Source organism: Aulonocara sp. 'chitande type north' Nkhata Bay, linkage group LG19 (genome assembly GCF_057382095.1).
Source record: "Aulonocara sp. 'chitande type north' Nkhata Bay isolate Kocher_YH1m ecotype deep benthic linkage group LG19, A_spYH_male_GT1.1, whole genome shotgun sequence".
NCBI classification, from domain to species: Eukaryota; Metazoa; Chordata; class Actinopteri; order Cichliformes; family Cichlidae; genus Aulonocara; species Aulonocara sp. 'chitande type north' Nkhata Bay.
In genome coordinates, this window is record NC_141362.1 from 10304018 (window position 1) to 10315391 (window position 11374).

The 11374-nt window shown below is 43.7% G+C and overlaps 1 protein-coding gene across 1 annotated transcript; it reads right to left on the bottom strand.

The window, feature by feature from the left end:
- On the bottom strand, positions 1-4797 carry lgals3b (lectin, galactoside binding soluble 3b). The gene is made up of 7 exons (XM_086274325.1): positions 4690-4797; positions 3534-3555; positions 1840-1966; positions 1242-1420; positions 1078-1166; positions 381-549; positions 1-294 (listed from the first exon to the last, which is right to left on the bottom strand). Exons 2-7 carry the CDS (start codon positions 3537-3539, stop codon positions 136-138), a joined length of 729 nt encoding a protein of 242 aa, XP_086130451.1. The 5' UTR covers positions 3540-3555; positions 4690-4797; the 3' UTR covers positions 1-135.
- Positions 4798-11374: the final 6577 nt, after the last annotated feature.

Sequence of the window (11374 nt, forward strand, 5' to 3'; positions counted from 1 at the left end):
CAGAATATGAAGTCTTTATTCATTAGACACCTGAACAGAAACATGTGGAAGAATCAAAGCATCTGCTGATGATCACCTTCAAACATTCACTGATAATTTCCTCCTGACTGATCTCTGCTGGGTCAGCAGCCTGTCTCAGGGCAACATCTCCAAGTTGACCCTGGACAGCGTGAGGTCGTAGTAGATGCTGAGTCTCTTGATGTCTCTCAGGTTGGTGATACGATGCTTGAAGTCCAGCATGTGAGAGTTGTTGACAGCTACCTTTAACTCCGTGTTGGTGCACAGGATCTTGATCTGGAAGAGAAACATGAGAGACTGTTGTTGGTGTCATCTCCGCCTCACAGAAATCAAACTGAGGATTTTTTTTTAAGCTGTCTGACCTCAAAATTCTGCCCCGGCACAAACGGGAAGTGCTGCAGCTCCCTCTCCTCTTTGCCCCACTTTTCACCGATGCAGCTGTTTCTGATAATCACCTTCTTGCCGCCCTCGTTGAAGCGAGGGTTGAAGTGGAAGGCGATGTCACGAGCTGTGGCCAGGTCCACCGTGATCCTGATGAATCACAGAGACCTCAGTGAATTACTGACTCTATTAGAGCTTCTCCTCCATCAGGATCTGATTATCTGGATCAATCGTTTCTCTTTTTGGCCAATGTTAATGCGGCGTTAAGCGAAGCAAGTCTGATTTTGCTTCACTGAAACAAGCAAACGAATGCAAACAAATGAAAGTGTAGCTGATGCCTGACCTCGCTCATCCTTGTTAAGGTGAACGAGACACCAGCTGTCCTCACATCTCTCGTTGTTTTTTAATCATGTGTTCACAGCAAACATGAAGGTTTTGTGTGATTATACCTAAAGTTTGTCCAATGAGGTGACATGAGTGCGTTACTACGGGTAACAGCTCACTGTCTTCTTCTACTGCCCTGCTTTCATTACTGTTACTCAGTAATGACTGGATTTAACCACTGTCAGTTTATCGCTCTGTGCTTCCTGTTTACTCTGCTCTACACCCGCCCGCTCGCTTCGTTAGTCTGACCTCTGCTCTCTCGTCACTATGTGACATCACAGCATTCGTACTGACTTGTCAGCATTGGGTTTGATAGTTCCAGCGATGGTGATCAGCAGCTTGTCGTACACTCCTTGAGGCAGAGGCATATTGAAGGGAACCGTCTGTCAAGAAGAAAACAGCTGTTTACTACATCTGTCCTTCTGCCTGTCCTCTGTTTCCGTCTCTGTTTGGCTCACCAGATTCTGCTGGGGTGCAACAGGAGGAGTGGGTCCAGGTCCGGGTGAAGGGCCTGGACCTGGACCCCAAGGTCCGCTGGGCTGGCTGGGGCCTTGGGGCCAGGTAGGGTTAGCAGGCTGACCTCCAGGCCAGGCTGGAGCAGTGGAACCTCCGGGCCAGGTGGGCTGGTTGGGCTGACCTGAGGTTTCAGTGGAGGCAAAAGTCATTTCCACAAACATTCACCTGTTTATTTAACCTGCGAACATCCACCTGGGCACCACAGGCTAACGTCCACACATAACCCCAGATGGAAGCTGCGAACGGCAATGGCAAAATAACTGTAGGAGACTGTTTGACAGGTGACACCCCACCCTAACCTTAGACAGGTAGAAGGTGACCTGGTGGATGTAAAGAGGCTGCTATTAATGAGGCCTCGTGAAGACTGAAGTCCCTTCAGAGACGTGACTGTCAGAGGTCAGTAAAAGTCTCATTTCTCTACAGCGGAGGGTTGGGCTTGTGCTTGGGTTGATCAAGTCAAGTCAGGTGGCTTCATTGTCATTTCAACCATGTGCAGAGTGAAAGGTGTGAAACTCACCGTCAGATTTTCAAACCTCTTACCTGGCCACGCGGGTGCATTGGGCTGTCCGGGCCAGAGACCTCCTCCTGCTTGGTTGTTTCCACCACCGGGCCAGAGACCTCCTCCTGCTGCTGACTGGGTGGTGCCACCATCAAGAGCGTCTGAGAGCTGCAGACACCCAGAAGCAAAGAAACCCTGAGCTCGTTTTGTCCTCGGGACGGTTTCTGACTGAGCACAGTCCCTGAAACACGCAGGGCTAAGGTGCTTCCTTCATTGCCTCCTTTAGCAGAGGGGACATTGGAGCATCCTCTATGAGAGGAAAGGAGGTCATTCCATCCCATAATTCATAGCAGTGCACCGTCAGACAAGGACTGAGGTCACGAAAGTGTTATTAATGGGGTGTTTTTCATTTCATGCCGTTATTGTTTCACCTGTTTCTGTGAGAGGGAAATCATTTCAGTTTCAAAAACTTTTAGTCTAAATGTCCACAGAGTCAGGATTTGTACTCTTCAGCCTTCTTCTTCATCACTTCTGCAGATTCTGAGCCAAATCCTGCCTCACAGGTCTTAGCCGACTGACCACAGATTCTGGATGGGATTAAGATCTGAGGAGTCTGTCTCTGCCAACAGTCTCCTCCCAGTGCTTTAAACAGTAAAGACCCGAAAACAGTAGGAAATAACTTCAACAACCACACTATGAGCAGGTGCTAGGTGATACCGGGAAGGAAGAACTGCATTTTAACAGGAAGAAGCCTGTGCTGGAAAATGCTGGACTTTGTCAAACTGCTCTGGGATCACTGGGAGAAGAAGTCGAGGATGAATTCCACCGAGGGCTGCAGAGGTTATGAACAGGAAGAGTCAACACTTCACAATAAAAGTTTGTAAAACATATGAAACAGTGACTACTCTTCAGTCCGCCACAGAGACAATGTGTCTGAAACACGAGCTGAGACGCTGCCAAAGCTTTGCTACGACCCCACGTCAGTGGTCCAGCTTCACCTCACCGCAGCAGCGCCCGCAACGCCAGAGGGACACGTTTAAGAGACGCTGTCTGACCTTCAGGCCAGAAGTGGCCGTCTGAAGTACCGAGTGCAACTGAACGCACCACGGTTCACACTGAGGGTGTGTTCAGTGACAGACTCTTCTGGAATGTTCTGTATGAACTGGCTCTAAAGAAGGAATAATAACGCCCTGTTCTCACACACACGCACGCGCACGCGCGCACACACACACACACACACACACACACACACACACACACACACACACACACACACACACAACCCCATTCAGCTATCTTAGTGAGGACCTTCATTGACATAATGCTTTCCAGAGCCCCCACCCTAACCATTAAAGATGAATGCCTGACCCTGACCCGTACCCTAACCTAATTGTAACCCTGACACTAAAACCACATTTTGAGCCTCAAAAACACTTCAAACTTGTGAGGACCGGGTTGTGTGTGTCACAAGTGCCTGTTGGTTCTCACAAGTATAGTAGTATGCATGTATCGGTCCTCACAAAGATAGCTAGACAGGAACACGCACGGACACACACACACAAGTTTGAGTTTTTCGTTTAGATAATCAGCTGCTGCCTCGTGACCACATTAACAGGACCGTGCTGCACGTTCCACCTAATGTAACCGAAGCATCGATAAAACCTGAAAGCTGCACATCAGGAAACATCCAGGTGAAAGTTTGTGAGAGAAGATGAAAGAGAAGAAAGTGACTCACGTCCATTCTGCTCTTCTGCAACCTGAAACACACAGACAGGAAGAAGCATTAAAACCAGAAGAAGAAGAAAATGAGGTCTGAGGGTGTGGTGGTGCGAGTCGTGACACGGAGCGCAAACAACATGACAAAAAGCTGAAAGTGATACACAAACTGCAAAAAAACGCCGCCCTCATCACCATCCTCTCCTCTCTGCTCGCGCTCACAGCAGGCGCTACACTCAGGTTTTGGTTTTTGGGGATTCGGCCCTTTAAGGCTCAGCTGCAGCTCGTTTGGAGTCCCTGAACTCGACCTTTGAACCGTGTTCGTGTCGTTTACATGGATCCCAGAAACAGACAAACTAACAAACCTTCACATTTAAACTTGTTTAAACATAGCCAGCTGACCTCAGAGTGGCTTCTGAATGCTGAATTTCTGAATGCAGAAATACGACATGATCAGAAATCAGTGAAAAGCAGCTGCTGCGTTAGTCACAAGGGGGCACCACAGCTAGCAGAGCAGCATGTCACATGATCTTGTCTCCTCCTGGTCTCAAACTGGGAACAGAACCACATCACCCAGTTTACGTTCTCTGAAGTCATCTGGAAGTTAAATGCTTTCTGTGTGTTGGTATCGATGTATTAGTCTATGCTGTCACTTGGTATCAAAAGGTTGCTGGTTCGATTCCAGCAGGAGACGCAGATCCCTGCAGGACTCTGTCAGCGAGGTGTGAAACCGCAAAATCAGACTGTGCAGAAGTGCCCTCTGAATGTTTTCCAGATGTTCCTGTGGTTTCCTGCTGCTGGGGGGTGGAGCAACGTTCTCATGCTAAAGAAACAAACATGGCGCCTGCAGCAGGAGCAGACGCCGCCCAGGATCACATGGCTGTCAGCAGACCTCTCTGCTGCTCCTGAGCTCGAGTCAAAGAGGCGTCTGTTCCTCTGTGCGCTGCTCGGTGTAAATAAAGTTTGAATGAAAGCACTCACAGTCAAAGCTCCCTGAGTAACAGACACGAAACCTCACAGTTCAGCAACTTCCTCTTCTTCTGAACAACGAACCGAATCGGGGGTCTCGGCAGCTTCCTGTTTGTCTGCGTGCTTTGATTCAAGCATCAGAGGAAGAGACGCCGGACCGAGTCCAACCTGCAGGCAGAGAGCACGAGGACGGGAAGGAGACCTACCTGAGTTCACCTGAGTGCTGCTGATCACACAGACTCTGAAACAGGAGACGCGCTTTAAGTCCTGAGCCTCGCCCTGCTCCTGTATGCAGACCACACCCACACCCACACCGCGCGCGCACACACACACACACACACACACAGCTGGGTGTGTTTTTATTTTGAACCCTGCTGTTGTTTGCTGACAGCCGGATTTAGCACATAGTTATTGATGATGTTCTTTGCAGGTTTGATTGGTCTGTTTTTATGTTACCAGGAAACCTGAAGAGCCAATCAGACCACACCCTCACTACACAGAACACGATTGTTTTGGACAATATTCACCTGTTACAGCAGCACAAAGGGGACGTTAGAGATGTTACAAAAGGATAAAAGCAGAAACAAATAAGAAGAAACTGCAGCGTGTCACATGGTTACTGCACACGCAGAAACTTTCCATGTGGCGGTAATAACATTCCTTCGCTCTTTCCCAGGATCAGGTGAGCTTCCCAACCCTGATTCCTGGAAGTTCCCGCCCACCTCGTGTCATGGCTGTTTGTTTTTTTCCACTTGGTGGACCAGAGAGTCGAACATGATACTGATTACAGCGGGCCGTTGGAATACTCAGATTACTTTTTTGTTGTACTTAGTGATTTAAGTTTAAGTGAGATTGAAGTAAACGGGTGTTGACCCTGCTGTGGAGGGTACGACCCACAGAGGACGACGGATGTGCTTCACATGTGAAAGAAACACTCGGTTTGACGAGCTGGTCCCTCTGTGACTCAGCAGCAGTGATCGGTCTGCGTCTGGACGAGCTTTGGTCGTTGAGGTTTGCAGCATTCGTTCATGCACAGCTCGCTGAGCTCTGCAGCAGCTCCGTTCTTTCCCTTTTCAGCCGTTCTGTTGGATCTTTGTCCTGCTGATGACCCAGTTTGGTCCCAGCTTTATCTGTGGGACAGACGTCCTCACACTGACTCTGGGACAGTTTGGAGTTCATCGTCCCTCCTCCACCGTGCTCACAGCTGCTGTCAGGTGTTTGGTCAGAATAGAGCAGCCCTTTATTGTTATTGTACAAAGTAATCATGGGTGCTCCGTGCCAGGTGTGCAGGAATAAACAACAGACAGGAGAAACTGCACATTTCCTCCAAACGTGCTGCTGTGCATGAAGAATATCTGCTCCCCAGTCTCGTCTGACAGAGCACAGGAGGCTCTTTGTCCTGGTGCTTTACAAACCGGCCGTACTGGTTCCACCTGTTTCTGACTGTACAGGGTCAAAGGTCACAACAGTAGAGAGTGAGATCGAGCTCAGGGTTCTGATCTTGGGGTGAATTTTCCACGACGTCCACTCTTTGAAAGACTGCCTCATTGGTTTAACACGGCCGAACGCTCCATACCTGCAAACTGGAAAGACGTCAGCTTTCATCGAGGCACTCACACTGATGAGTCAGTAAATGCACCTGGCCGCACCTCACACTCCTGTGGAAGCAGTGAGGATCAAAGCCGTCCTTCTGTTAATCTTCTTCATCCTCGCCTCAAACATGTCTCCTTTTTTATTGTAATGTTAAAGTTTCCCCTCACACCAGGGACATGGGTCTCACCACACCTACACACACCTGACACCGAGCACCGAGCAGGTGTGGTGGAGTGACTGCATGTCTGAAGCACTCAGGTAATCCTCCAGCAGCTCCGCAAACACGTCGGTGAACACCTGCAGGGACGCCCCCACACCATCCTTTACATTTGAACCGCAAAGTGCACTTTTTTTTTTTAACCAGGGGTGTGTTCAAAATGAACCATTATATAGTTGTTAGTGCACACACAGCACAGAATCTGCGTCCTTGTGTCCACTTCCTGGTGGAGCAGTATCAGCAGGAAGTGACCTGCTTACTGCCGACCGATTACTGCTGCACCGTCTGAGTCACAGCGTGCGCCACATGATGCATTGGGTGTTTCTTCTTCACTCACTATGTGTTAATAGACCTCTCTGCTGAATCATATCTGTTATTAATCTCTGTCTCTCTTCCACAGCATGTCTTTTATCCTGTCTTCCTTCTCACCCCAACCAATCACAGCAGATGGCCCCGCCCCTCCCTGAGCCTGGTTCTGTCGGAGGTTTCTTCCTGTTAAAAGGGAGTTTTTCCTTCCCACTGTCGCCAAAGTGCTTGCTCATAGGGCGTCATATGATTGTTGGGGTTTCTCAGTATTATTGTTGGGTCTTTACAATATAAAAGGTTGTTTTTTAGTTAATGATATTTAACGATGATGTTACAGTTCAAGATTTCCACTGATAACAAGACCGACCAGAATAACATCTCATTGTGCAACTCTATTAGATAATATATTTACAAATATAATAGAAGGAAAGATAAAAAGTGGGCTGTTAATCAATGATATAAGTGACCATTTACCAGTCTTTGCATCGTATAATTGCCATTATAAAGTGAACAACGATGGACATAAGATTATTTACAAAAGAATAAGAACAGAGAAGACCTTAAATTGTCTTAGAAATGAACTTTTAAAGCAAGATTGGAATATTGTATATGAACAAACAGAAGTTAATAAAGCTTACGAAGGATTTTTAAGAACATTTAACACATTACTTGATAAAAACTGCCCAGTAATTGAAATCAATAGGAAACACAACTATGCAGGAAGACCATGGATGACAAAAGGACTACAAAATGCCAGCAAAAAAAAGAATACCTTATATCGAGAATTCATAAAAAAGAGAACAATAGAAACTGAAATGAAGTATAAAACTTACAAAAATAAATTAACTAATATAATGAGATCCTGTAAAAGAGAGTATTACATTAAAAGGTTAGAACACAATAAAGATAACACAAGAGATATATGGAATGTATTAAACAGAATAATCAAAAATGAATCAAGGAATAATGATTACCCTGGGTACTTTATAGAAGGGACAAGAAGTATTAATAACATGGAGGAGATAGTAAATGGCTTTAATGAATTCTTCGTAAACATAGGGCCAAAACTGGCAGAAGAAATAAAGGTTGATGGAATAGAAAGGGACACTGGTGAAAATATTGAAAGGAATAGTAGCTCAATGTTTTTAAGAGCAGTGGAAGAGAAAGAGATTTATGACATGGTTAGAGGACTTAAGAACAAAACCAGTACAGACTGGAATGATATTGATATGGTAACGGTAAAGACAGTTATTGATGGTATCGTAAAACCATTAAAATATATATTCAACTTGTCGTTTCAAAAAGGAGTTTTTCCACAAAAAATGAAAGTTGCTAAAGTTATTCCCATTTACAAAACCGGTGAAAGACATCATTTTACAAACTATAGACCAGTGTCAATACTCTCCCAGTTCTCTAAGATACTGGAAAAACTCTTCATAAAAAGATTTGATAGTTTTGTGGAAAAATATGAATTAATGACAGATAGTCAGTATGGGTTCAGAAACAACAGATCAACAGCTTTGGCACTGATAGATTTAATGGAAAAGATAACGGAATGTATGGATAATAAGAGGTATGCGCTCGGAGTTTTCTTAGATCTAAAGAAGGCGTTTGATACTGTTAATCATGAAATTCTATTAAAAAAACTGGAAAAGTACGGGTTTAGGGGAGTGGTTTTGGAATGGTTAAAAAGCTATGTAGGGAATAGGCAACAATATGTACAAATAAATGAATATAAATCTAATTTGATGGATATAGCTTGTGGAGTACCTCAAGGTTCAGTACTGGGTCCAAAAATGTTTATTATGTACTTAAATGATATCTGCAGAGTATCGGAGATTTTAAAGTTTGTAATATTTGCAGATGACACAAATATACTGTGTGCAGGTGGGGAATTGCCACAGGTTTTGGAAATGATCACACAGGAATTAACGATATTAAAGAAGTGGTTTGATATAAATAAATTATCATTGAATCTCGATAAAACCAAATTTATGTTGTTTGGAAACCAAAAGAAAAACATCGAAGTAGAAATATGTGTTGACAATGTATATTTAGAAAGAGTAAATGAAATAAAATTTCTTGGGGTGATCATTGACCACAAGCTCTGTTGGAAGCCACACATTACTTATGTTCGGGGGAAATTGGCACGGGGCATTGCCGTCCTGGGGAAAGCAAAGCATATGTTGGATCAGAAAGCACTGCACATTTTATACTGTGCTTTACTACTGCCATATATGAGCTACTGTGTAGAGGTCTGGGGAAACACATACAAAAGTAACACACAAACAATAACTATAATACAGAAAAGGGCCATTAGATTAATAAATAATGTAGGGTACAGGGACCATACAAATGCACTCTTTGTCAAAATGCAAGCTATTAAATTCCAAGACTTGGTGAAGCTTAAAACAGCGCAAATAATGTATAAAGTCAGAAATAAATTGCTTCCCAAAGAAATCTGTAAATTGTTCATAGAAAGAGAAGGTGGGTATAACTTAAGAGGGAAATGGAATTTAAAAATACAAAGTGCTAGAACAACTTTAAGAACTATGTCAATCTCAATTGCAGGAGTTAAATTATGGAACAGTCTAACAGAAGAAATAAAAGACAGTCAAAACATAAAACAGTTTAAAGTAAAATATAAAAACCTAATTTTAAATAAGTATAAGAATGAAGAAAACGGGGTTAACCCAGGATGGTAATGTTGCTGGTAATGGTGTTGCGGTTCTTTTTTGGTTGTTTTTTTGTTTTTTTGTTTTGTTTTGGTTTGTTGTTTTTCCATAACTTGTGTATCTGCAAATATACACATTCTGTATTTTTCATATGAAAGAAACTATACTGTGGTGGGGCTTGCTAATTTCTTGTTTTTGATTTATGTATGTTATGTTTTGTTTTACTTCATATGTTTATATGTTTCATATGTTGTTTGTTTAATTTAAGACAAAAAAAAATTAAATGAATGAGAGGTAAAACTTGAGGGGGTAGGGACAAATAAGTAAATACTTCAGCCTACTCCTTTTCAAACAAATAATGGAATGATATTTTGTAATGATTGTGAAGGCACATGTTTGAAATGTTTGAAATAAAAATGAACTGAACTGAAGATACAGAGAACGAGAACACATCTGTGACAAGTTCAATGGATTTATTCACTCTGTGTGTGTGTGTGTGTGTGTGTGTGTGTGTGTGTGTGTGAGTGTGAGAGACAGAGAGACATGAAGCAGCAGGCTTTGTCACAGCAGCTGAACGACAGCAGGGGGAGCTGTGGATCTGCAGATTCATAACACCACATTTCCTGTCCTTGTTTTTCATAATAAAACCAAAAGCTGAAGCTCTGGTTTATTTTCAAGGTTAAAGCAGCTGATTTCCATCAGACTTCACCCTTTAACACCTACTTCCTGGTTTTCTTTAAAGAGCTTCAGTGATGTTAAATCATCTCACTGGTTATGAGAGCAACATAAACTGAACACGTGACACATCAAGTGGAAAAACTTTCCTTAAAGACAAGAACAGTTCATAGCAACACAGAACTATAACTGGAGCCACTAACAAAAGGACATGAAACACAATAAACACACGACTATGACGGGAATATCCAGAAATCAGCTCAGCCTGATGGTGAGGTCATGTTTGCATTCTGTTTTCTTAAAATGAAAGTAGTGAAACGTGTGTGTGTGTGTGTGTGTGTGTGTGTGCGCTGCCTGCAGACTGGGATAATCCCATCTGAGCTGCTGACCTCGACACAAAACCAGTCCAGCAGGAGAGTAGAGACCCAAACAGACAACCACTCTGTGTGTGTGTGTGTGTGTGTGTGTGTGTGTGTGTGTGTGTGTGTGTGTGTGTGAGTGAGTGAGTGAGTGAGTGAGTGAGTGAGTGTGTTGTGTGTGTGTGTGTGTGTGTGTGTGTGAGTGAGTGTGTGTGTGAGAGATGATTTAGGTTACAGACTGTTTATGATGATGATGCTCGTCTTATCACCGCACTCACATAATAAACGGTATTTAAGCCCCTCCCCCCGTAGTTTGATTATTTTTGTATTTCATCCTTAAAGAATATCGAGGTTGCCATGACAATAAAGTTTATTATTGTTTATTATTACGTCGTCTGCAAACTAAGTGTTAGCTGTCAAACATCAGGATGAAGGACTGACCCTGAGCGAGTCCTCTTATTCCTGTTTCTCATTTTCTTTTCAATATAAAGTTAGCCGTAGCTAACGCTAACAGCTAGCAGCCAACGATGGAAAGCTTGTTCATCCTTCCGCAGAGTTACGTCATTAATCTGAGGTCAGTCAGAAACGTAAAATTACCTTTAAGCCAAAACTCTGTTTTTATTAAATCATTACAATTTCTGAAAGTTCATGAAAAGACCTGAAGAAACCCGTCGTATTGTGAAACGCTGCACTTGGTAACAGACGGGTCAGTGTGGAGAGAGCGGAGGTGTACCTGCACACACACCTGCGGTTTGTGGCTCAGCCACGCAGAAACCTGCAGCGAGGAGCCGCAGATAAACCTCCTCACAGCGAGGCCCCTGGCCCAGGCCTGCAGCTTATCTGGTAACTAGCAGGAAGTAGAGATGGCACGATACCACTTTTTTATGTCCGATACCGATACCGATATCATAAATTTGGATATCTGCCGATACCGATATGAATCCGATATAGTGTTTTTTAATCAACAAAACTGTTTTTTAAATATCTTGCTGCATTTTGTATAAGTTCATACTCAAGTTTAAAACAACAACTACACTAAAGCTATTCTGTTATACCTGTATCCAAA

Coding starts and splice junctions, on each gene's coding strand:
- lgals3b (XM_086274325.1), bottom strand. Junction 1,421..1,839: donor CAATGCACCCGCGTGGCCAG/GTAAGAGGTTTG, acceptor CTGAAACCTCAG/GTCAGCCCAACCAGCCCACC. Junction 550..1,077: donor ATCAAACCCAATGCTGACAA/GTCAGTACGAAT, acceptor GTGATTCATCAG/GATCACGGTGGACCTGGCCA.